Source organism: Gasterosteus aculeatus, chromosome 10, assembly GCF_964276395.1.
Source record: "Gasterosteus aculeatus chromosome 10, fGasAcu3.hap1.1, whole genome shotgun sequence".
In the NCBI taxonomy this organism is placed as follows: Eukaryota; Metazoa; Chordata; class Actinopteri; order Perciformes; family Gasterosteidae; genus Gasterosteus; species Gasterosteus aculeatus.
The window spans coordinates 10,663,319-10,690,317 of record NC_135697.1 but is presented as its reverse complement, the minus strand read 5'-3'; the positions used below and the strand labels follow the sequence as shown (position 1 = coordinate 10,690,317).

Below are 26,999 nucleotides of genomic sequence, written 5' to 3'. Positions count from 1 at the left end.
TAACACCAAGTAGACCAAACATTCTAAAACTGCCACATTTCACAGCCCGAAAGACTTTACATTTAAAGAGGACATTTTTTTTTGACCCAGAATCATGAAACGCAGCTTGCAAGCCTATTGGTTCCGCTGCTAAACCGAAGTTCTAATTATAGTGGTGGTTTTCGCATTGCTAGACAATTTTCTATATTTGGAGAGAGCATCTGCTTGAGTCCTCTTTGTGTTGAAGCAACGGATCTACAGTAAGCACGAGGAGTGCTAGATGATGTATTCCAAGATGCTGCAACATTTCTTTCAATAACCGTCTCTCTAATGCACCGCACTAAGTGGGCATGCGGCACAAATGCCATTTCCAGTTGTCCTGACATCTAAAGGGCTCAATATTCAGATAGTTAGACGTGCCTAGAGTCCCTGTGACACCCGCTTACAGACAAAGGGAAGCAGTGCTGCTGCCGTTTCCTCCTCTGTTCAATAGGTTATTGATGAATTTGCTCCTAATATGCGTTTTTTACTGCAACTTGTCGATTTGCACAGGGGGTTGGAAGAGGGTCCACCAGCCATGGACCTTCCCTTTATTCACAACGGGGACATTATTTTACCACCCAAGTCAATGGACATGGAGAATTAATAAAGAGTGTACCCCAAATAATTATTCCAAATATGGAACAGATAAAATGACAAAATGGTATTTGTTTATTTTCTCTTGCAGTGATTGAGGATGAAATACTATCACATGACCTGAAACGTTCTACAGTGATGTTTCGGTCACATAAGTTTTACATGATGATTTGAGATCAAATAAAGATTCACCCGATAAGAACCGCAGTCTGTGTAGAAAGGTTGGTTTGCTTTTAGAAATTGCTCTTTTGTGAGCTTATTTTAACCTTGATAAACTTATTTTTACCTGGTACAAGCCTCACGTGCATTACCACTAACTGGTTGACTGGCACCAGCCAGTCTGTGAAGTCTACCTGCTGCCCTAGAACCCTGCACACAGTGACGGGACCAGAAAGATGGTGCTGACGCTGCTTTCGGGACACACACACACACGCTATTGTCACAGTTGGACATCAGAGCATGCTGCTTTTGTAATTAAACTGGGGGTGACACTTTTTGCTGTTTATTCATCATGGGGCATTGCTGCAAGGTGACTCTGAGGGTTGTTTCTCCTACTTGCACACTCATGCAGCCACTTGCACACCAACAAATATGCACTGGACTTTGACAGATGTCACAGTGGCCTTCAGCCCTCATGACTCACACACACACACACACACTTTCGACAACCACGCTTAGTCACCTCTCTCCCTCTTCAGGACTCATCTGTGTGCCGGTCAGTTGACTAATTCGTTGTCAGCTGACGTCACTGAGCTCTCGCATCGAATGGACTTTGATGGGAGTGTGACAGGCGACAGCTGTTGGTGTTGATTAATAACAGTGACATCATCTCTGACTTGGTGAAAAGTGTCAAGGATGTTGCAATTCTTTAGGCAATCGATGTGTCCAGTCGCCGACCCCGTGTCCATGGGCGCGTTGGCCTGCTTGCGGGAGAGAAAGGTTTTCCTAAGTGAAACGAAGGAAGGAGGAGAGGTTTTACGTAACCCGTTTCAACCAATTGAGAGTCCAGTTCAGAGTGGTTTGGGAAGTGCTGAGGCCACTTTTAGGGACAAAGGTCATGGCACAAAGGTCATCTTTTTAATTTTTACTTTTAATAGAAATATAAATTGCCAACAATGGACGAAAAAAGACCAGTTGGAGGATTTCTGCTGCACTGCTGCCTCTGGTCAACTCTCAATCACTGATTTTAGTCACTAAAGCAGTTTTCCATCATCGTCAGAGACAGAATATAAAGCCCACAGCACCAAAGTACGTTGAATTGGGATGTCTCTTCTACACGTTCCACAGTGGGTCCCTGTTATCAGACATGCAGACACAGGATGGCCGCTGTCAGCCTCGGATGACTGTTGTGTGCAGCTGAAGTAGCAAGGAGCTCAAGGTCTGAGCCCCATCAATCAGTGCGATGGGCGGTGAAGTATTTTTTTTTTCCGTTGCAGCCGTTTTGTTTCATCATTCGAACAATGCTGAAGCATCACTTTGGTAACAGCAGCAAAACGGAGGGTGATTTAAAGCTACGGTTTGAAGCCGTTCACTCACAGTAACATGACTTTGCACTAACACTGGAACATCTCCGCTCAGGCGGATCATTTTAAGTGCAGTGGTGAGAATAATTCAAACCAGCTGAAAGCAGAGAAGGGAAGCATTGTCGTTTTTGTGTATTCTTCTGCTATAAACTAAGTTAGAACATTTTAAAAGCTCCATGAAATATAGAACAGCCTGTAAGAATTGGGATAGCACTGTTTTCCGTTTCATTGGATCGCAAATGAGGCAACGGCAACTAGGAGGTTACATCTCTGACTTTAATTTGCAGGTGTCTGCATCCTCAATGAACCTTGAGTGAAACCTTAGAAACGGGTACAACCTAAATGACTTATTTCAAATTTAGTGTGATCGGTTTGTTTGAAATATTCAGTGATCCTCACTCAACACTCGTTTGCAATACGTATATTACAACACAGAACACTTCTTGTCTGTTTTTAGGCATTAACACACCATAATGGTTTTGGGGTTGCTTTTTTTTACCTCTCTTTGCTGCTTCGGGTCTTGCTGAGCCCTGCGAGAGTTGACAAAACTGTCTGCAACAGGACGGAGGAATTTCTGCAGCGCCTCATGAGACTGCTTACTGTCTGCATCGCCCAAATAAGCCTTGACATGTAATTCCCCTCAACTCGCCACCTCTGGGCTCCGTCTACCACTAAACCGCGTGTTTACCTCAGAGGTCACTTCAAGCTTCCCAACCACCTCCTTTAAAATCAACCTAAAGGGTATGTGACTTTTCTTTAAATTCAAACCTGATTCCCTATATTTTATTTGCTTGTCCCAGGGGGCGAAGCACTGTTGACTACGCAGCGAGCCAGCATCTGTTTGGGCTCACCTCCATTAGTTTGTTGAGTGACCAGCGTCGCCGGTAGCCCCTCCCACTGGGCGCCGCCGCCTCGCTCTCCCTTTTTAAACTTTCATCCATCCAGGCTGCGGTTTACGGGGCCCGGAGGCATCGCTCGTTATACTGTGAAGTTTCAATTGCTGCCTGACCTCTTCCGTCCAATTTCATGGCTGCTTGAGGTGCCCGTGCCCCCCCCGCCAACCCCCCGCCGCCCCGCTCCGAAACTCTGTAAACGAACCAACCTTTGGCTCGAGGCGACAACTCGTCTCGGCAAGACGACGACGAGAGGGAGATGAATTTAGTTCGAGTGAATGTCAAGCCTTGTTACTCTGCCTCTCGGGTAATATGGTTTGGGCACTCAAGAGTCCAGGCGTTCTCCCTCATTCTTATTTCACACCCACTCTCGCACAAATAGCAGCTAATAGACAAAATAAACCATCTGTGGCTTTGGAAAATGGAAAATCTCAAATTAATCAGATTGGACCAGTGCTTGCTGGTCACAATTTGTCTCAACGGGGTATTTTGTAAGCAACATTTTCAGTAACACGCAGCTTTGCTTCGTTGGGGATCTGTATCTCATCCTCAATGTCTGTGTCTCTGAAATAAACACGTCAACATAGATTGTCTCTGTCAGAGCATATATTTCTCTACTCCGTCTCCTGGAAAATGTTGTATTATTATTATTATTATTAATCGAGCATGCTGCCCAAGGATTTATTTATTGAAGTGTCAGAATGATCACATATGATCATTAAACATTTTTCACAATGAATGTAGTGCAGAGGCCTTAAGCAGCAGCATTTTGATGATTTCATCAGTAACATTTTCCATCGAAGTGGTGTTTATCTGCAGTAGGTGTGTGTGTGTGTGTGTGTGTGTGTGTGTGTGTGTGTGTGTGTGTGTGTGTGTGTGTGTGTGTGTGTGTGTGTGTGTGTGTGTGTGTGTGTGTGTGTGTGTGTGTGTGTGTGTGTGTGTGTGTGCTGCTTGGCCCTGTTGTGCATCAGTCAGGTTTTCATGTTCAGGTCACAATTCTTCAGGCCCAATTACATATTTATAGACGGAAGGCCACCATATGGCGTGAGTGGGGAGAGAGGGACACAGTAAATGGAGCTTTCCTGTCCCATAAGTTTGCATATTAAAGAAACTTAACTTCGGGGAATTTATGCTGTTTTGCCGACAGAACAGCATTTCTTTAAAAAAGTTTGTACATCCATGTATTCTGTCAAACTTTGTTTTTTGTCCTGAATATGTTTTACAAACAAATCAAATATTTCGTGGCGCTTCCATCCCATAAGTAAAGGCATAAACCATCTTTGCTGAACAGGCAAACTACACAGAGGCTTTGTGACCCAAATCCAGAGCCATATACATTATGAATTATACATGAGGGGAAACTTTATTACTCATTCCTGTGTTAAGTGTCACTAAAAGATAAATTGCTGCCATGGAAAAGCTTTATTCACCGGTATCTTTCAATGAAAACTGCTTCACTGTACTGAAGGTGACAACTTTTCTCTCCCCAATGTTTCCACAGCCAGTGAAAACTGCCCCGAATTTCACCCAATGTTCTTCACCCACGATCGCTCCTTTGAGGAATTCTTCTGCATCTGCATCCAGCTGCTCAACAAAACCTGGAAGGAGATGAGAGCCACGAGTGAAGACTTCAACAAGGTACACGTCATTTGTGTGTTTTGGGGGACAAGACCAGGAGAAGAATAGGAAGTGCTCCGTTTTCAACCCAGCGTACCGACTAAACAGTAATGAGTGCAGTCACTCTGGAAAAGTGACTAAATTACTTTTTGATACCAGAATGCATTCCGGGTTTGTTTGATTGTTCTGTTCAAGGGTGTTGATGGTGGAACACCCTTAACTGGAAAACTGGAAAACAAATTGTACAAAGAGATGTTTCAGCTCCAGGAATATTTGTTTTATAATTCGAAAATAGCCTAATTACTTTTTTCAGTTTGACCTCTGCAGTTTTTTATATTTAAAAAAAGAATTGTACCCAGTAAGAGGCAACATCCTAATAATTCAAAACCAGAATAATATAAAAAAACGAGACCTCTGCTGTCAAAAAATAGAAACAAATGAGCAGCACTGTTACATGAACGTTGAGCAACAGATGTGATCTAGAGCGTCTATTTGGCTGCATAATATGTAATATGTATGAATGTTTGAGCTGCTCTGACAGACACTTGGTATTTTCCAACAAGAAAAGTTTCAATCTGCTTTGATAGTTTAGACATTTACTATGATGATAACACAGAGGGGGAAAATACGCTATTTATTTCTTAATTACGGCACAGTGGGATGTGTGGAATGCGTCGTTGGTTTCTGTTGATTGCGCTGGCAGCACTCACAGCTCATTCTGAAACATGAGATGAGATATTCCTTTATTAGCTGTGAAATTCCTGTTCAACTTTAGAATGACGTTGCCAAGAGTCCCATGCAAATAGCAGGCCTGATTAAGGTCCATGGACATGTTTTCTTCTTATTTGTACAGATGAACATGCGTTTCCTCTTTGAGGGCACAGATTCAGAGCAGGAACTGCACGCACATCTCGCGGGGCTCTTTTAGACTTTGAATTATTTTTGAATGAATGTATTTGCTCCTTTTCTGATATGTAATTTTGCTGCCTCTATTGGCCGACTCACTGGTTGAACTGCTACTTCTTTATTTGGAGCTTTTTCCTTTCTGGATGAAGATGAAAAACTCCCTGGAAGCTGTGAAATGAGTCACGGCTCACACAGGAAGGACGCGCTGCCAGGCGACGATAGTAATGACGTGTTTATGACCAATTATTGTATGTTGTGAATTCAATTGGGCATCAGATGCAGCGTTCAACAGATGCCCTCTCCCTTTTCCATGATTCAAACTAATTATGATTATCTCACCGTGTCAAATACCAGTCTGTCGAAAGCTTTGCTCAAATTTACTGGATTCAATCAGCATAGAAACGGTTCCTCGTACATGAGCCTTCACCTCTTTGATTTCCCCTCCAAGTCACAATATCTCCCACTACCATTAATGTTAAGATATTATGCGATCGAGATGTTAAGCAGAATTATGTAGTCATCCTTTTGTAGCCGTTGTTGAGTCCACTTACAGTCGGTGGAAGTCGTCACCACATTCGGGTTTTGTACTTTTACTTAGATTTGAAAAGGGGAAATATTTAGTGTGATAGAACTAAATGTTGTAATGACCTGAAACTTAAATGATGGATATGCCAGGAGAGATGCAGCAATCTCTAGTGGACTCTGAAGGACTACCCCATCTCATATTCAGCTGTATTTCTAGTTCACCTTGAGGGGGAATTCAACACACACACACACACACACCCCCCTAGCAAGAGATCCATTATCCAATCCCATCCTTCACACCCCTACCTCGAAGGCGAGAGTCAGTTTCGATTGAGTTGGGATAGATGATGCTCCCCTTCCCTCGCCCCTCTTCCCTCCCCGACCTCGTCTTTCATCACTCTGTACCTCGGGAGTTTGAGATTCAGCAGCAGCTTGTCGATGGTGAGACGGTTTTCGTCTCGGGGGCTTCCTATCAGCTAAATGGTCCGTGCAGACTCTAACGCAGAGTGTCTCAGTTGCCGTGTCTGACCTCCCCCCCACCGATGACGTCTGAATGTTATTTTTTCAAAAAGATGGAGGAGAGGAAGATGTTCCAGAAAGACACACTCGGGAACTGGGATAACTGAACAATCAACAAACGGATAACTATTTGGAACTAAAGAATTATACATAGAATGCAAAACTTGAATGAACTAATGACTTTCCTCAAAGGTTACAACATTAATGCAAGTTTGGATGAATGCTATCAAAGCTTGATTTGTATTACCAGTGAGTGCTCATTTGCTTAATGGTGGATAATGCAGCCATAGCTGTGAACGCAGTTTAGGATCAGTAATGCATAATAACAATTCCCTCTAAGCCACTTCCACTGATTTGGGAACAGTTATTGTCATTTAAACTGCAACCAATCGGTAATTTAACTGGACTGTAGCGAATGATGGGAGATCTTGTTCTTTTCATTTGGTGTTTATTTCACGCATTCAAAGCGTTAACTAAATACACAAAAAACACACATTCCGTCACGCGGTAGAAAAACTGCACTAGTGCCTAATCCGCCCATCTCAGTTCCACCTGCTGCAAACATGCCGTCAATATAAGCAGGAAAATAAAGGGAGCGTCATGCCAACATATACACCAATATAATACATCCTCAATATAAGAATGTCCAATTAAACAATATACACACTTCGGACTTACATGGAAGGATTAAACTGTGTAGCTGCCTCATCGTCCTCCATATGTTTGCTTGTCAGTGTTTCAGTCGACCAAGAGTATTTATTTTTTATGATGTCTTTATGAATAAAGAGTCTTCAGATTATAAAAGTCAGTGGTATTAACAGGGAGGCTCTGGTGTAGTGAATCTCACAGATGTGTTTTGTCTTTAGAGGAGCGATGATGTGTGAATGCAACGCCACATTCAGTCCCTCGTGCACCGACGTCACACAAAGCTAAATGCTCTCGAGCGCGTGCAGAAAGACAAACGAGCGGCGTCACGATAATCCTGCGGACGTCCACTTTTAAAAGACTGCAGGTCGTACGGCTGCGTCTCGCCGCGGCTCCCACGGCCGCTGCCAGACGGTGACGCCACCGAGCGTCCTGAGGTGTGGAACGCTAAAGCGACTTGTTGGGGTTTTGTCGATTATTTGGATGTGCGTGCGGCTGCCGCCTGCGAGTGTGCAAGCGTTTTCTTAAACGCTGAGGGCTCTTTCAGCCACTGGTTCTTCATGGCTGACTGAGCATCTGCCCTGCACGCACACACACACACACACACACGCACGCACGCACGCACGCACGCACGCACGCACACACACAGGCTCTTGCATGCATTTATGTTCCTTACAGGCAAAGGCACACTGGCTTAGATGAAGCTTAAAAAAGCTGTGGCACTGAATCCCCCACACCAACACCATAACACACACACACACACACACACCGTACAGAGCCAATATGCACCTGTGTTTTTCACTTGCAGAATGCAACGTAGTAAAAGACAAGCAAAGAGGTGTGTGTGTGTGTACATGTGTTTATTATTTTTAACGGAGGCTAGTCTGATGCTCCCAGGGTCGGGCTCCAACCGTCGAGCAACCGTTTCCCCTTGTTTCCATAGCAACCACTGTCCAATTATCGCTGCCAGGCTCTGGTTCTGCTTTGGGAAAAGATGGAGCCACTTCCACGCTGCTGCGTGTGCGCTTGTGTGTGTCAACCGGAGGCTCTTTCTCGAGCGGCTTCGCCGTTATCTCCCTTCATCCAAACGTCTGAGCCGAGAGCTTCACCAGAGCAAAGAAAGCTTGCATCTCGCGCTGCTTAGCCGCTTGGAGGATAGAAAAATCCCTCACTGATGTAGCGTCTCGCAGCGACTCAGGATACCCCTCCTCCTCCTCCTTCTCCTCTCTCATCCGCCCCCCTCCCTCTTGGTATAAACCTCTCCCTCTCCCTTCATACAGACACACACACACACACACACACACACACACTTATCATGTGATTCACTTGCAGCACCACCATTGGCGTCTCTGATCGTGGCGTGTGTCCAATCAGGGCATAAGCCTGGAGATCAACATAAGCGAAGCAGAGCAGCCTGGCTGATGCTCTTAGAGTCTCAGAAGGAGGCAGATTGAGGCATGCAGACATTTTATAGTAAAGGAGACAGTTCAAGAAGGAACTAAGAGTTTGTTGTTAGTTTTTTATTTTTTAAATTGAAGGGAATGTGCTAAAAGAAAGAATAGAGGAGGAAACCTGAAGGAACAAAGAGCCAAGAGAGAACAGCACAAAAGGAGAAGGTGCACATGCTGCACTGACAGACGAGTCTTCCCTCATTGTGGCTAACGCTAAAGCTAACTGTCCACAATCAGCTAGAGCCAGGAGCCATCTGCTTCTTAATTCGATCCGTCCATCCATCCCGGTCTCCAGGCGGGCGCAAAAAACTCCGTCTCTGGCAAAAGCACGAGGATTCACTTATCACTGTGGAGAGTTTCACACTGCACTTGGAAACATGGAGGTGACATGTAAGTAAGAACGGAAATGAGAGCGAGAGTGGTTTTCAATTAGCATGGATGGATGGAGCAAAGGGAGCTGGTAGTAAAGGAGGAAGAGGGACTGTTTGTGTAGTTGCCTGGCTGCGGAGGAGGAGGAGGAGGAGGGAGGGAGGGAGGATGGAGAGTGGAAGGAAAAGGCAGGGATGGAGAAGATGGAATAGGGGAAGAGCGGAAGAGAAAGAGGAGGGACGAATGGGGCAGAAGACTCAGCGAGGCGTAAACAGGTTTGACAAGGACCCAGATTACAGCTTTTTCATTAACACACACACACACACAAAATCTGCTATATTACAATTCTACCAACACACACCCACACATCTACATGCATGCATACTCACCCACCCCCATCACTCGGTGCTTCATCTGTATTCCAGATTGTGTGTGTGTGTGTGTGTGTGTGTGTGTGTGTGCACGTGCACAGTCTACGTGTGGTGGGGGGTCGGGCTTTGTTGTTGTGAATGGGATTAGTCCACAACACCAGCGCCCAGCGTTTGTCACCAGAGGAATTGAATGCCAGTACCTCTGATCTCCTCCGCTCCACGCTGTGCCTCTCCGCCGTGGACGAGCTTCAGCCAGTGTTTTAGCCGGAGGGGTTTGACTCGGGATTAGAGGGAGGTCGAACCCGGACTGCGGAGGAAGGGGCCTGTGAAATAACTGCCAGGCTCGATTTCATTTGTTTTGGACAAAACACAGAAATATTCTAGGTCCTTTTTGTGCTTTTGACACGTGGCTTTGTACAGAGGATCGTGTCCTGGCTACTTCACGACCTGCTATAATGAATCATACGCAGTTGTTTATCAACCGAGTATTATACAGCAATTTTTGACAACTTAATTTGATGTTTCATATTAAATTGAAAAAAAAAATGGAAAATGTTTTTTTCTCTTGTTTTTGACATTTCAGTAATGAAAAGTTATAAATTAGAAAATATTTTGTTTTAAAGCGACTTAAATGATATTTCTGCTGTCATTCCCATAATATGCTCACAGACAGTTAAGCCGAAGTCACTGTCCAAAGGGGAGGAATCTTTCCAGCACTCTCCAGAGGTCAACGCTCATGTAATATCTAATGTGATTTAATTAAAGTGAAACAAACTAAAGGAAGAAATTGGGCTTTTCTGGGCTGCTGCTTATCTGGGCCCGGCCGGCCAATAGCACTCTGTACGCTTCATTAAGCTGACTGGCTGTATCTCCATATTAAACACACAGATACAAGAATATCTTGCTCATCAAAATGGCAAACTGACAGTTAAACAATGCACATTAGTTGCAGCTCGGTTGTACGTGTCCTTGTACGTGAAGCAGAGCAGAGCTTGTGTTTGCTCTGGCCCGAGTTTATCCACAGCAGAAGAGATAATCTGCTTTGTTCCCATGACCTGTCCCGTGTGGGATTATTTCACATGGCGATCCCTAAAAAGCCGCAGCAGCAGACCGACCTGTTTGTCTGCCCTCAAAAATCATTGCAAATGATTACTGGCTCTGCTCTTTAGCTTCCCGACTTTGCCAGAGAGGTTACCGTGCCGGCATACCTGTTTAGTGAAATGGGCGCGTCTGTTGTTGTCCGGTCAGAGGTGACTGATAATGCGAGTGAAGTTGTAAAAGGCTTTTGGGTGAAAACCCCGTTAGGATTCCAAAAAGTGGCTTGGTGCAGTTTGGTGAGGGCGCAGCACACGCGGGCGTAAGCCGGTAGCTGGGACTGTCGTAGCATGAAGCTGGACATCCATGACACTCGTAGTGGGACGCAGTAAACCGCCCCCCCCCACTCCTCTTCTGCAACGAGACCCGCTGTTTTCTCGTTCCATACTGGTTTTATTTACGTCAAAGCCTCTAGATTTCCCCCCTCTTGTTCCTTCCCTCGATGTCTTTTCTTTCTCTTCCTCCAGTGCTCTCTCTCCCCCCCTTTTCCTCCTCCTCATTCTTGTCTCTCGACCCCCCCCTACCTCTATTGTTGAATTCAGACAGGCTATTTATATCTTTCTGCCTGGCTGCCTCACCTCCCACTCCCTTAACAAGGTTTGTTTTATTGTTTTTGCAATTGTGAACGTGCGATCGGACAGTGTGTCAATGTGTGTTTGTACTTGCGTTGCAATAGAACGGTGTGTTTGAGGCCTCGTATTATTGTTTTGTTTTTTATCACTTATTTTCATTTCAGTTTTATTTGTATGAACTTGTGCAAGGGCACTGTGTGAATGCCAAGCTTTGTCTCTACCCGCGGACCTGCTTTTTCTTCTGTGCGTTAGTTGTTTTGTGTGTGTGTGTGTGTGTGTGTGTGTGTGTGTGTGTGCGTCAGACCATTAGTTACATTTTGTTATGTTGTGTAATTTATTTGCATCTGTTTTTTGATTAGTCAGTGTGCATTTCTTTAATGGATATGAGTAGTAATTTTGTGCACAGAAGGCCGCACAGTGTATACTTGATTCTCCTTGTAGACGATGAAACGTCCCCACAAAGGCTCCTCGGTTCAGAATCTTATTGTGGAAAGGTGCTGGAAGAGAACTGAGGCTTTGCTCTTCATTATTAATATCAGCTGATCATTTGCTGAAGTTTTATTAGAAGCTTTTCAGAATGAAACATTTTCTACAGAATGAATAGCAGCACGTAAATGTACAAAGCAGCTAACTAGCTGCGTAACACAGAGTCCCCGCGTCCCGCTGTGAATGGAAAAAAGCTAATTTAACGTGAAATGTGCTTGGAACTCTGCACACAAGCCTTCGCTACAGTTCTGCAGCCCTCCTTAAATCTTCAAATGGCCTCTGCAGTGTCGAACGTTGGTGTGAAAGGCCTAAATGGTGGCTGTTTGTATTATTAATGGAGAACTTAACTGACCTCAGTTTCTAGACCACCTCAGATCCAAAAAGGTATCTAAGCTGATGTTTCCATCAGTGCAATGAGTGCATTATGGGTAGACTCTTTGTTCCAGATGGGAGTCATTATATGAAATATAATAAAATAATAGGTGTTTTGTTGTCCTTGAATGGATCTTTGATCACAACCAATTTAAACATCCCTCCGGGACAATTAATGTAGAACGTTCACATTTCCTAACAACAACCGTGCCGCAATAAAACACTCATTAATGCAAAGCTGAGCAAAACGCCAAGGTCGACACTTGGCTTTCTTTCATCAGCACTTCTTGTCTCACAGTAAGTGGCGATTTCCCAGGCGAGACTCTGCTCTCCAGTCATCCAGATTGGGGCGTGCTGCACATCACGTGGAGCCTGTGGAGAAGAAGCTCCTCTGACAGTTTGTCTGGGCTTGCAGTGCTGGCAGTCTAAATATAACAGCAGCCGCTGTCGACCCTGAATCACCGACGGGGAAGGAAGAGTGGGGTTGATGGAGGGAAGTCTCCACACGTGTTGGGAATTCACATGGATGTTGTGCAGTGACCCTTGAAAACAGGCTTCCCGATGGGCTGAATGCTCTGCTTCTGGTGTTGCTGCATGCAAAGCTCTCATAAGAACGTCCCACTCAACGCCGCGCTTCCTCGACTCCTCAGCAGCACACCTGCCGTGGCAGAGTTGGCATTAGTCACCGGCGTCGTAGCCGCACGCGGTCCAGATCGCCGGCGCGATACATTCTGGTGCGTCCGCTTCACAGAGTGCCGTTTGCTCGTTTATTCAAAGCGTATTCTTGTTTATTCTCATCGATGCTGCCAGGTGACTAAACTGCACCTAATTTGATGAAAGCCCTCCCTCGGTTTCCCCAGCAATGCAACCCGACAAGTGTGGAGTAGATGGGAGGAGCAGTCGGGCCAAAGACAGGCGCTCGTTCATAATGTATAATGCATGTAAGTGAGGGGTGGATCAGTTTGTGTGCGTGTTGAGAGAGAGAGTCAGAGAGAAAAGAGCTGCTTTTCACTGTTGCATTTACCCCTTATCACTCTCTTTTTGTTCTCCTCCTGGACACGGGGTAGATACAATTTTGAAACTTGATAAAGAGCCATGGTGGGGTTGTCAGGAGAGTAATGTCCCTGCTATATATAATCCTGGAAAGTGTCTTCACCCTCTATGCATTGTGCTCTAATAGGTCATCACTAGGGGGGCATATTTTCAACATTGATTAATCATTTGGTCTATGAAATCTTGTCTTTTGATTATTTCAACAATTATTTCAGCTGAAGCCATAATGTATCCAACGGTCTCTCACTACTCTACATTGTTCATTCTGACCGTCATGTGACCCATATATTAATTGTTGGTACATTTGTGACTCCCCGTCCTGGAGACCGAGGTTGTCCCCTTTATGTCATCGACAATGTCTCCAAGCATTATACCTCTGCCACCAGCAGCATGGAGCGGTGTCTAAAGCGGAGCGGGAAGCCTTTGGAGCGACACACTGCGTTGTGACCAAAGCGAGGCTGCGGCATGTGAGCCGTGTCACGCCTGTCAGACGGAGAGCTGTGTTTTGTTGTGCTCCCCAAAGCGTCCTCTCGCACTGGATTGCTGGGGACAGAGAAAAAAACACCACAGTTGACATTGTTGGCATAGATTAGTGTCAGTAGCTTTTCATACGGGGAAACCTGAGGTAAGCTAGTTCTATATCGTGAGTGGAGGAACAAGCGTCATATTAAACCTGTCAATACTGGATTTGTTGAGGTGTTGACTGCACTCTGGGACTCCAAAGACGTGTATCGTCAACCACAGTCTTGTCATATTTTCTGTCCTAGACGGCTTTCTTTTACATCTTTATTCAATGTATTTTTATCAGCATCTAAATTTAATACAACCCATTGAAGCACTCCTCCGTGTACAGCGTTGAGTAGACAGGCATCCTTTCATATCCATCAATGTGGCCTTGTTTTATTTCTACGGACATCATCCTCAACTTTAATTATTAATTGAACGCGCTGGCAGGTAGGGGGGAAATGTAATTACCATTTCCATAACACATATTGATTCCCTGTAAAATATGTTTAGGGTAGAAATGAAACACGTGTGATAATGCTGCTTTTTCAGTATGTCGGCAAGCCTGCATGTTGAGTCTTCAAGTGCATTGCGTAATGCCCAGCTGGCCCCGTGTGTTGGCCCCACTAACCAGGGACCTCCTCTTTATTTAAACAGAAACAAGAAAACGGTCACCGTCAAGTAGTATTACAACAAAGTAAAAGTCTCTGTAGCACAATACATTGAAATATTAACATGAAAAGTTCTTTCTCTCTTTTTGTAAGGATAGTTAGTAAAAAAAAAACACATTGCACCCTTTTTAAATGCAGTAACGCACCTCATGAAGACTTTTTTTTCCGATTGCTTTCGGGGAGTATCGGCTAAGTCATTATTTTGCGATTACCACCTTATTTGCCACAAGAGTGCCTCTCCAGATTTCCCTGCTCGAGGGGCGGATGAGCTTTTGACTGACAGCTGGTAAATGATGTCATTAGCATCCCTTTTAGGTAAATGGAGCAGCGTCGGGCTGGCGACTGTGGATTGGTCGGAGAGGGAGGGAGTGGGGCTATTTGTCACGGCTGTTGCGCTGCCGATGATGGATGGTGGGGGGGCTACTCCAGGAAGAGGGAACTGCCCAAACTGTCCTGTTTGAGGAGCAACAGAAAGGAGGACCGGATGAGCGCGTGGTGGGTGGAGGAGGGTGGCAGCTCTTCATCACGTGCGAGAGACGGCGTTCGATAACTTTTCCTGACACTTGCTCTGCTGTCTAACGCTCCCACCGAGGAGCTACACGGAAGACGTGACGGCCCCCCATGTCTGAAAGAGATTTGCAGCCGAAATGCAGCCGAGATGAGCTTGTTCGTGCACTGATGTCATCTCACCTCTTCCAAGGTGCTCTCTGAGCAATTGACCAACGAAAAAGAAGAATCGACATGAAATATTTATAGCGCCCCTCCGCCCTGTTGAGAACGGACCATGTGTTCGTACTCAATGTGATGAATATTCAGGGTGTTAATTAGCGTGAGTGCAGCCACATGGTCCAACAGGATTGTTTTCTTTCTGGAGACATGACTGCAAACAAGGCATATTAATGAACATTCCCCTGGGACAGCTCTGCTGAAACACCGGGGCTGGATGGCAGAGCAGCAGCAGGAGGAGGTTGGGAAGAGAGCTGCACGTCACGAGAGAATCTGCGTTTCAAAACTCCTAAAATACAGGAAAAAAATAGAAGTTAATTTAATGATTTCAGGGAACAATTTGGGTGTTTTATGGTACTGCAAATTGGTATTAAAGCTCATTCGCTGGTATAAAAAAAAATGGCCGTTACTTTTAAGTTGGCTTTCCAGAAACTCTGACGGACCATTAGTAATTTTAATGGAGAAATAAATTAGTTTGGGGCTTAATTAGCAGGATTCTATTAGTGTGTGTGTATGTGTGTGAAAATCGTGAAGTTTTGATTTAATCTCCTGGTACCGTGATTGTACCATGATTGCAATCAATTTGTCTGCCCACTTTTGACCTCAAATAGGAAGACGAGGGAAGGCTAAGGCTGTAAGGCCGGTCCTGTGGGTTTTAACATCTGCGGTTAGCCGGGCACCCGTTTCTCCGCATGACAATGTGGCATAAACATTACAGGGAGACAACAGCTCTGAGTCAACCTAAATATCTCTCAAGCTGAGGGAGGAATAGACGGACATGAAACATACAAATCTTCCTTTTGCACAACTTCTAACCACAAGATCTCAGCACACAGTCTCTGCAAGAAGTCATGTAGAAGGACACGTCTACGGGGAGGGAAGGTGCTGACCTTCGCCCCCTAGTGGTCGGGCCGTCACGCCACAGTTTCCAAATGATTTCATGAGGTTAATATTCTGCACACAGGCCCTTGAGCGATGCTTTTTTTGAACAGAACTCGAGATGACGAACTCCTGTCTGGCTCTTTCAAAGGGGATTTGAAGGATGTGCTGAGTCACTGGTGTTCTGCATCAGCTTTAATGCCAGTCAGGTTTGGATCACACAAAGCAGGACCTCACATGCACGAAGGCAGGTTGGAGTCCGATCCGACTGTGAGGATTCTAATTATTTGTGGTATCTGGTCACTGATACGTCTCCGGTTGACCCAACCAGCCTCTGTTGTTGTCATGCATTTATTTTTGAAGGTCAATTTGTAAGAAAAACGTGATTACCGCCTCTGATCATATTTGCATTTCAGAAAAATAATCCTTGGATTAAATTGTGTAATCAGTGAGAAAATGACACTTTTCCGCAGTATTTTCTGTGGTGGGAGCTGAGTATTAACTTCAGGGCTTATCTGATAAGAAGCGATAAGTGGGTTAATTCCGCTTTGTGGCACTCACTCACTGTGCAGCCGCAGTATTTCTAAAGGGGACTTGGAGCCGAGACCATTTCTTAATGCAATTTTACACAGAGATTGCAATGCTGATTCAAGAGGATTATCCTTGATCGCCTTTGTTGGCTTTTTGGTGCCGGTTGGAGGTTTATGATGTTCATATCTCATTTTTGGCAGCTCAATTGCTCTATTTTTAGTGCTTTTACCCTGGATAAGTCTGACTAGTGGGTTCAGACGTTATGAAGTTGATGAGTAATTGCCTTGCAGTAAACTTAAACAGCAGAAACACAACATTACGTGAGACTGCGTTTGGGAACTCAGCTCACCGGGTTTTTGGCACAGCTGAGGTTGAGGAGCCAGATGATGAAACGAGAGTACAGAAAAGGTCCAAAAACCACCTCTGGGTACATACAAATCTCTTCTTCACTCCAAACTCGACTCGACGTAGTGTGACTGCATCATAAAAATCAAATCAAATTATCAACCATTTCCTATATCCATTTATTACTTATCGATTGCTATCAATCATCCGGTTTATTGAACGAACGATACATCCTCTAGTTGCTTTTCACCAGCTTTTTATTCCTTTTTGTTTCCATAAACCTGAGATATGGTTTTTAGTCTGTTTGTGGTCTGACAGTTGAGCGGATGGATATTGTTTGTTCTCTGCTGGTAATTTGATTTTCACACAAACCGTTCTCTGTGAAGACTTTAATTATCTCTTGGCGGCGATAAAAACACTGCAGGCAAATTGCTTTTGCCACGGAAGGGTTTTTCTACTGTATTGTTACCTGAGTTGATCGCATTGATGATCAGACGACGATGACTGGGAACCAGCCACTATCAGGCTAATGGTATTAGCTGGCTGAGGAATTAAAGGCAAGTTGTGTCATGCATTTCACTTAGTCATGGTACCGGGGCTAACCGCTGATTAGCCATTGCTAAATTAGTATTCTTTGCTATTTTCCTCTTAAAGCTCAGTCCACCAGACTGGATTACTGGCTCCAGTTTTGGAAAAAATAATAACTCTTTTGGGAACTGAGCAGTTTTTGCCCAAACTGTGTGTAATCTGCATCTGTGATGATCTCACCGTGCCCTCCTCTGCCTCTTCTCCTCTGCAGGTAATGCAGGTGGTGAGGGAGCAGATCATGCGAGCGCTGACTGTCAAGCCTAATTCCCTGGACCAGTTCAAGAGTCGCCTGCAGAACCTGAGCTACACAGAGATCCTGAAGATACGCCAGTCCGAAAGGATGAATCAGGAAGACTTCCAGTCCCGCCCCATCCTGTGAGTCAAGCAATAAATGGCCAGCATACTGGAGGCACATGTGTCAAGTGGTTGTATTGTTGGTTCGAAGTGGACCACAAAAGAGTGTTGGGGGGTGCTGAGATCACGACAAATTGCCGAACTCAATGTCTCATTCATACTGTTTGGTCTGAAAGCCTTGAGGTAAATCCACTCTGAGTACAAGGAAAAGACGTTTTGGGGAGACTTGGAGGAACTGCTCAGTGGTATTACCTCAACCAAATGCCAGCTACTGACATGAAGTAGGTTTCTCCTGCGCTCTCCACTCATGATTGAAATATGCATTCAATTAAAATTGTCTGCAAATGGCATTCCAGGCGAATCCTCCATTAACGACCTTCCAGCTAACAAAGCACGGGCAGCCCGTCTGCGATGGAATATTCATTGACTGACCGCGGTTGGAGGACATTGTTTTATCCCGCCTGTATCTAATAGAGTAGCTCGCAGTATTAGGAAATTGTCTACGAGCTCGTCCGTCTGATAGTTAATGTTGAACCATTCCGCTTATTAAATCGATATTGATGCGGTACTCACTCAATATTAACAGCCAATCAATCCCGCTGGAGAAAGGAACTAAAGCAAAGGCGGTTTTTAACATGCAAAAATGTAATGTTATTCAAATTTTAATTATCTAACTGACAAGGCTTTAATATACATAACACACTGAATTCATTATTTATTAGGGCAGAAAACGGTGAATTACGATGCAACCAGTTGACTCCCGATCTCAGGCTGAAATGGACACTGCAATGAAAAAGCAAATAAAACCATTTTATCACCTTCCATCACATAATCACAGGCGGATGAGTCTCTCTTCAACAACTTGAGACTGCCCGAGGTTGGAATTTTCCTTAAATCAATACAGCACAGTCATGACTTGCAAACTTAATGAGCAGAACATCAGAGTGCAGAGTTGAAGGAGCTCTGTATTTGCTGCTATAAGTGATTTATGCTATAAATTAACATAGAGGATGACTTAGACACTACAAGAAGGAGCTAGAGGAGCTGTTATGGGGAAAGATCAAAGCTGTGCCTCCTGCTTCTTGTCTTTTATTTTACGTTGACTCTTTGAGGTGTTTCTGTTTTAATAAGTATGATACTGTTCTTTGGAATGTAGGCAGAAAGTTTTGTATTTACTGAAAGTGGCTCGCACTAAAGATGTAATCAACTCTACATAAACCCATGCGGCAGGTAACTTGGTTGTAAGGAGGTCCTCAGAGAATGATGATGAAAAGTGGTTGTAATGTGATTCATTATTGATTCCCTGCTCCACATGTGCATATACGGTTTATTGATGACACAGGTGGTTTTCTACAGAGCTGTAAACTGATTTGGCCTTACTTCTTAAATGATTTATCTGATGCCAACCAAAGTGCTTCCTTTATAGAGGTCTACCATTACAACACCTGAGCCCTTCAATTCAATTGTCTCTGCATTTGTAGGAGATGATCCGTTTTCGATCTAACCTGATACTTCCTCCTAAAGGGGCAATAGAGCCCAAACATCCGACTGTCCTAGATCAGTTCCCTGTATCTGGCTGACGGTAAACGCCAGGCCACCAACATCAGTCCTACCTGCAGTGGGAAACACACCTGTCCAACCAGCTGAGGCTAGAGTGAAGGTCCGAGCACAGACCAATGCCAGGGCGGGGCAGGTGAGGGAGGATGAGCCAGAAGAAGGGCTAAAAGTCAGGGGAAATTACAGCAAAGGATAGAAATGCAAAGCTTTTACCTGACTAGAAAAGCTAAAATCCTGTCACGGTCTCTCTGCTTCTAAAGAAAGGAAAATAATGAAGAGGTAAATTGTAAGAGAAAAGAAGTATAATGAAGAAAAATGAAGACGCGGAGCAGCAGTGCTGTTCGGCAGATGATATAAATAATTTATGTCGACTAGTGCTGTGTGCTCCACATTCATATGCAACACATGCACGCGTGCATGTAGAAGCATGAAATAATGACGGCGAGGGCTAACACAGCACAGCTTCCCACTGATCAGCCTTTCAGGACGCCTAATGACATATCTCTGATTGTGTGAGCATTTGCATGCACGTGTGGAAGTATTTCTGTCTACCTGGAATTCTCGGTTGCCTTCTGACTCCCGTAATCCAAGGGATTGGTAAGAAGGCTGCACACTGCCAGAAGAGCTGGTAAATGTAAAACGATTCCTTTCCACATCTCAGCAGGTTTCCACCTCACTGTCACCTTGTCTTAAAAAACTGGAAGGATGTAGTTTATAGGTTTTTATAGGAGATTTCTCCTAAATTGAAGCGTGTGTTCATTTTCTGTCTCTCTCAAGGGAGCTGAGGGAGAAGATCCAGCCCGAGATCATGGAGTTGATCAAGCAGCAGAGGCTCAACAGGTTGTGCGATGGAACCTGCTTCCGTAAAATCAGTAGCCGCAGGAGGCAAGGTGAGAAGCGCGGCGCTCATGTGCACGCACGCACGCACGCGCACGCCCGCGCGTGCAAAAGACACGCATGCACCCACAGATCACAAACACAAGGGCATGCGGTGTCACAGAGGTAATCCATCAAGTGTTGTATTGTCAGGAATCAGGAAACATTTATTAGCCAAAATATGTCAAACATACAAGGAATTTGTCTTGGCGGTTGTAAGGTTGTAAGGATGTTATTATTGTTCTAGGGGGAAACTGATCTCAAAAGCCACATGAAAATAGTCACAAAACTCCACACGCTATGTGACCTGATCCATGGGTACCACACAGTCCACACACACACACACATTTTAGCGATCTGAAAATAAATATAGAAGAAATTAAAAAGTAATCCGATCCATTAAATTGAAATTAAGGATAAATAATTCAAATCTGAATAATGCATTTGTAAAACTTATACATATGTTCACATTGCTTGGCATTTGTGTGCAGATTGGAAGACACATTTGTAAAAAAAACAAAATCACGTGCCAGTGGTTGTAAACATTTGTGACGCTTTGAAAGATAAGTTTCACTAAATGAATTTAGCCTTTTATACAGTTCTTCACTCAAAGAAGATTTCATCCGGTTTAAACTTCACTCTCCTCCCTCTTGCACTTTCTTTCACCCTTCTCTGTCCACTTATACAAATGATGTCAGAAAAAAGGCCAGTGACAGAACCAGGTTGTTTGTGGCTTTGTTGTCATCAGGAACTGTACTTCCTATAAGTCAAATCAAAATGAGCACAACCCGGGACATTTTCAAGCCTGGTCACGATTTGTCTTTGCAGCTGTCATCCAGACGTTTTCAAAGATTAATTACAGAAAAATGAAATAGTGGGAGGAAAATGGATTTTAAAAGACGCTTTAGGACAGATTACGTACGGTATCGTCTTCACTGCGTGTGGTTGACCCATTTCTGCTCGTCTGGCTCACATATTACCATATCGCTGCTGGTGAAGTGAAGTGGCCAGTCGGGTTACACGTGGCTTTACCGCGCTGCAACACTCTCTAGCTGTAGGCGTCTCGATGGTGTCAAGGACATGCTGACTCTCCAGAACGCTCTCCTTTTCTATCTGGTTGGCTTGTATTTTTCCTCGTGCATGTACTTCCTTCATTCATCACTGTCCTCTCACTTTCCTCCACCCGCGATCATCCATCCTGTCCTCCCTCTGTCCCCTTCTCCCTCAACTTCTTATGTGAATATCTCAAAGTCGTCCACCCTGCATGGACTCAAGTACCTTTATTAAATATGAATCTGGCTTCAGTGCAGGGGACTCGTCACTCTGCCTTCCAAAGTGCTGTTCCGCCCATTACAGGGGGATGCTTCCTTCTAAAAGCTCCGGGTGATGGTCTTTTGAAGTTTGGAAGTAAAAAGGTTACCTGTGCAGTATTTTAAGTGCAACTGCACAGGTGACGTGTGTAGATTTTGCACTAAAGCAAAAATAAACTTGGCCTGAAACTTACCATGTTGTTCACCCACATTCTAGCAGCTGAATCACAGAAATATAGTTTGAATAAATAATGGAAACAAATTCAGTCCAATATAGAAAGTAAAAAGAGCAGATGCGCTTGTGTGAATAAACACACACACACACACACACACACACTATTAATTAGGCTCCTTATTCACTCACTGTGGACACTCTGCACGAGCCAATAGTCTATTTTCAACAATTAGCGTTTGGACAGTGCCCCCCATGCACGCGCCAGTCACACCTCACAGTCCGTGCCCAGTCAATGCCAGCTCAGCCCGGCGCACACAACAAACATCCCTCTGGCTGCAGTTTACAGACACAGCTGCTGGTTTCGGGGCTGCTGGAGGATTACACTTCAGCCAAGAGGAAAACACGCTGATCATCATCCATTATGGACTTTTGGGCATTGCTCTGTCCAGCCTTCATTTGTTTTTCTGGCAGTAAAAACTGTCTCAATCACTCCAAGTATCCAGTTGCATTGTGCAGTAATGCTTCTTGCCACAGTACAAAAACAATTTCTCTCCAAACTGCTCAAACTTTTCTAATTTAATTTAACTAAACAATATCAAAGTTGGTATTTCCTTTGGGTATTTGGGATATCCTGCTTCACATGTTTCATCTTATTTTTCCCGTTAGAGAGAAACCCTGAGGTCTTAGTCCTGTGATCTTTGCTCCACTGTACAGATTTTTTTACTGAATCATTTTAAAGATGATGAAGGGAAGGGATCCCTCCCTCATGCAAAGCATTATGGCCCATCTGTGGATTTTCCCCATCGCTGATTTATTTTTCTTTTTTTTCTTCTTTTTTTCGGTCACAGATTTCTTCTCGTGCAAACTTTTGATCCCATTGATGACTCGATATGATGTCTTATGCCAGCCGCAAACTGATTTCACAATTCCCTCCTCTCTCTCTTTCTCCCCTCTTCGTCCCTTCTGTCTTCCTCTCTTGTTTTTTTAGATAAGTTTTGGTATTGCCGTCTGTCTCCGAACCATAAAGTCCTGCACTACGGAGATCTGGAAGAGAGCCCTCAGGGCGAAGTGGCCCACGACTCTTTACAGGACAAACGTGAGTGTCAATTGGAACATTAACGGTCTTTATCCACTATTGTCACACAGTATGCATTACACAGTAAGTGTGGGACGAGCCGCGACTTTGACAGCACTCGAGGAAAAAGCTGCGCCACAGTTTTTTTGGCTGGGATTGTTTTTTTTTCTTTCTGAAACCTGATTATTGTAACTCTGCGACAGCTGCGGCCTGAGGCATTATTTTTCCGGACAGACGGCGGGCACAGCGGTCTATTCTTGTTCTCATGGTATCTCGGCAACAACTTGAAGAATTATTTTTCAACTTTTGCTCAAAATCATCCACCTGGACCGGAAGATGTACTGATTACATTTTGGAGGTCAATGATCAAGGCTGCCATTCTAATGACGCCATATATCAGATTCATTCAGGGAGAAGATGGACTTGTATGGTGGTCAAAGGTCACTCTGACCTTGGGTTTTGGCTATTAATCAGTAATTAACGGTCATTATGATTTCATACAAACGTCTAATAGGATGATGAAGTGATAACCCATTTTTAACAGACTTGACGGATGGATGGAGGTATATACCTGCGAGGTGGTAATTCTATCTCCACATATCTGTCTCACTGATCGAGCATATATTACAAAAAGCTATTTTTATTATACTTGACAATTGTCGCTAACAGTCCGTGTTAAGGAAAATATCAGCTTTACTTGCAGTGACGGATGTGAGGAGAAACTTCTAATCCCTCGAATAAACCGGCCGCCCATCTGGCTGACCCATTTGTATCAGTGTTGTTGTTGTTGTTAACTCGCTTGTGTCCTCTCTGCAGTGCCTGTGGCTGATATCAAAGCTGTTATCACCGGAAAAGACTGTCCTCACATGAAGGAGAAGGGAGCCCTGAAGCAAAACAAGGTGTGTCCGTGTGTGTATTTGTGTACACATGCATGCATGTGTGTGTGTGTATCTAGGCGAGGAGACTTGTTTCTGTGTGCGTGAGGGTTGTATAACATGTCAGTCTAATTCTTTTGCCTTGGGAAATAAGAAATGACATGTCTTTCGGTGCTCAGCGCAGAAAGACGTATCCAGTAGTGGAATTGTGAAGGCGAGAGTCCCAGAATAGTCCTCAAGCTGAAGACGGCAATCACAAAAGAGCCGCCAGAAAACATGACTCCTTCTTTTCTTTGCTGTTCAAATTTGAAAGTAACACATTGGGCCCCAGCCAGGAAGAAAGAGCCATCTTGTCTGTGTCTGTGTCTGTGTCCACATCAGCCCCGTCTCTTGCTCTTTGCCTCTGCAAACCCTCGCCCCCCCCCTCCATCTGCAGGACTCTGATATATTGGATAAATAGCCATGAAGACAAAGCAGCACGCCTCCTCCCTACTTTGTCTCCTTCATTACCGAGTCGATAAGCACACCTTGTCTGGGGGGAATGACCCGAGGGGCCTGCGGGCCGTCTGGCCGGCCTGTCCAAGCGCTGTGAATAAGAACACAAGCGCATTTCATTACTCACTTCTACAAGAGCAGGCAAAGTCACCTCTGTGGGCTTCAAGGCGAAGCTGCCATGTGGATATTTGTGGGACACTGAGACAGAGGTGGGAGTGTGAAGTGTTCTGCAGTGTTGGTTGTAATTATTCCGTACACACATACCCCTGTGAGCATGTGATCAGCTTTGTTTCAGACGCTTATTGTGCGTAGAGGCATGCGTCTTACAGGTTCACCGACCTGGAAGCACTTTTTGCTTGTCGTCTTTTACCAAACGTACGGAGGATGTGTAATGAGGGAACTGAATAGACCAGAAAAAATGGCTAAAAAGACTATCAATAAATGAGCAAAATGTTCCACCGAATAAGGAGCTTTGTGGCCATAAACAAAGCTGCTAATGCACTGCACTGTGGGGATTATACTTATTTAATTTAACCCACATTTAGCTGCACTTGTTACTCTGGAGACTAAAATATCTGATAACATGGATCGTCCAGAAAGTTTGTATGAGTATTCATGCCATCCACGATCACTCAGACGTTAACATTTAACTCAAAAAAACACCGTGCCGATATACGGCCCGACTGAGCTTACAGCATCACCATGGACCCTTTCACTACACATCTTTAAAGCCTCATTTGAGAATGGGAGACAAACCCCACTACTGAATTACATATTTCAAGCTCTCCCTCACAAAGTGCAGCGAGGCTGCTGTTCCAGCCACTAATCACCTGCTAACGTAGTAAATCAGATGCTAATTTCACACAGATTACAATCAAGCATTTAATAAATTGCGTTCATGTGCACAAATGTGATTCGTAGTGTGCCGGTTTCATCTCCTACAGAGGAGAGCGGACTTTGTTGGAATACGCCAGGAAGCATATATCGCGTCATATTCCCAGTCTCCCAATTTCCCAGGCATTTTTCACCATGTAGTATCTCAGGGCCTCCCATGTATTTCTCTCTGAGCTCTACCTCGCTGATACGCGATGAGTTGATGTGCTGCTGATCTAACAGACAAAGCATGTTGAGAGGCAGATTGTGGTATAAATCGCAGCCGCTTCTCTTATTCCTGACACCCTTTTTCTTCTGCTGCATCTTCCCCTCTGTCTCTGCACCATGTTCTCTGTCTCTCTGTCTCGCTCCCTGTCCTCTCTCCAGGAGGTGTTGGAGCTGGCCTTCTCTGTCCTCTATGAGTCGGACGAGTATTTAAACTTCATTGCTCCTGACAAGCATGAGGTAAGCCAACGGCGACGACGCCCACGAACACACGTGATCGCACAGAGGCAACGTTTTTTCAGTCGTGTTATTTTATACATGTAACTCTCCTCTCTCGTCATTCATTTTCTAGTGGTTTGCTTCTTTTATGTCAGGTGAAGAAAAAAACATAGCGTTCTTTATTTGTGGATTCAGTGTGTTGGTTTGTTACTTATGAGTCTTTCCGTTTGATTCATGTCATTTTGGTCTCTGTCTGTGTCTCTGCAGTACTGCATGTGGACAGATGGTCTGAACGCCCTCCTGGGTAAGGAGATGACCAGCGAATACACCAAATCCGACATGGACACCTTGCTCAACATGGAGATGAAGCTCCGGCTCTTGGATCTAGAGAACATCCAGATCCCCGAGGCCCCGCCCCCCATTCCCAAAGAACCTAGCAACTACGACTTTGTTTACGACTGTAACTAGAAGAACAACCCCCATGAGCCCAAACCTACCCAGCACCTACTGTACTCCCTCCAACCAATTCCCCTTTCTTATAAACTGGAACAAATTGAAAAAAAAAAAAGATGTAATGTAAAAGATGAACTGTGACTAAACGAAAAAGGATCTATTGAACTATTTTCCTCTTCTTTGCGTTTGGCTAGACCTTTCTAAGAGAGACCACGGTGCATAGTAACAGGCTCGCTGCGCTAGAGGGGACTCTGGTTTCGATGCAGAGTCCTCAGGTTGCCATGGAGAATATTTTTCGCCTGTCGTTCGGTCGTCCTCCGTCTCTTTCGGCACTCTGCGTCTTTCCGCGTCTGCTGTTTTGAGACGTTCTCCTCCTTCTCCTCGACCGGAGGCGCCTGCAGTCCTTATTGCAGATTGTGGTAGACCACGTTAGAAACGTATCTTCCTTGTTGTCCTTTTTTATGTTTACTTCCCTCAGGGCTTCTTGGGAGGGATGGATGATGGCCGCGTAGCTCGGAGAGGAAGGGGTTTGTGTTTTGTTGTCACCTTTTCAGCAGTATTTCCTGTCACATTCTCACATACAGTATTTGTGGCAGCTAAATGTTTTCCAAGAGGCGGAATAAAGTACAATTTAAAATATTCTCTAATATCCGCTCTGTCCTGCTACGCATTTACTGAAGACTGTTAGAATAAGTCAATTCTCTAAATGAAGGCACTGTACATTAGTAAAGAACGTTTCTTTTAAAGAGTAAAATGTTGACGTTGCTGTTCCACTGCTGCTTATTGCATATTGTACACAACTACAGAGTTGCTTTGCCAAATACAATCTTAGAAGCGGCACCATTGTGAAAACCCAAACAAACACACTCGTCTCTCCCCCGTTTGTCTCTCTCGTCGTGATAACTGCTGTACACAACATTCCGAAGCAATATTTGAGCTTTTTTTTTGTTCATCATTTTTTTAAATGGTCCTAATTTAGGGATTTTAAAGTTGTGAATCTGCCTAATTGAGTTAGTATTGCAAAGGAGATGTTATTGTTTGGTCAAGGGAAGTTGTCTTTTCTTTGTGTGTTCAGGAGTATACAGCCACAGAATTGAACGCTTTTTTTATTTTTTTTATTTAAACAGATCATGGTTTTATTCTAGTATGATTTATATATTTTCCCCTGCCTATTTAATACCTTCAGATGTTTTTCTTTTAGGATTTTTCCAAGCCCCTCAAAACTGCTGTTTACATTAAAGATTTAAGAACTGTAA

General features: G+C 44.3%; 1 protein-coding gene across 37 annotated transcripts in view; it reads left to right on the top strand.

The window, feature by feature from the left end:
- elmo1 (engulfment and cell motility 1 (ced-12 homolog, C. elegans)) overlaps window positions 1–26,999 on the top strand; it is a 72,361-nt gene extending 45,362 nt beyond the window's left edge. For all 37 annotated transcript variants that reach the window (XM_078081690.1, XM_078081703.1, XM_078081704.1 and 34 more), the window contains 7 exons: window positions 4,533–4,669; window positions 17,468–17,631; window positions 19,945–20,057; window positions 22,517–22,624; window positions 23,420–23,502; window positions 25,234–25,311; window positions 25,558–26,999. In XM_078081690.1, the coding sequence (XP_077937816.1) occupies window positions 4,533–4,669; window positions 17,468–17,631; window positions 19,945–20,057; window positions 22,517–22,624; window positions 23,420–23,502; window positions 25,234–25,311; window positions 25,558–25,758 (884 nt within the window). In that variant the 3' untranslated portion in view covers window positions 25,759–26,999. The remainder of the gene's footprint in view (window positions 1–4,532; window positions 4,670–17,467; window positions 17,632–19,944; window positions 20,058–22,516; window positions 22,625–23,419; window positions 23,503–25,233; window positions 25,312–25,557) is intronic.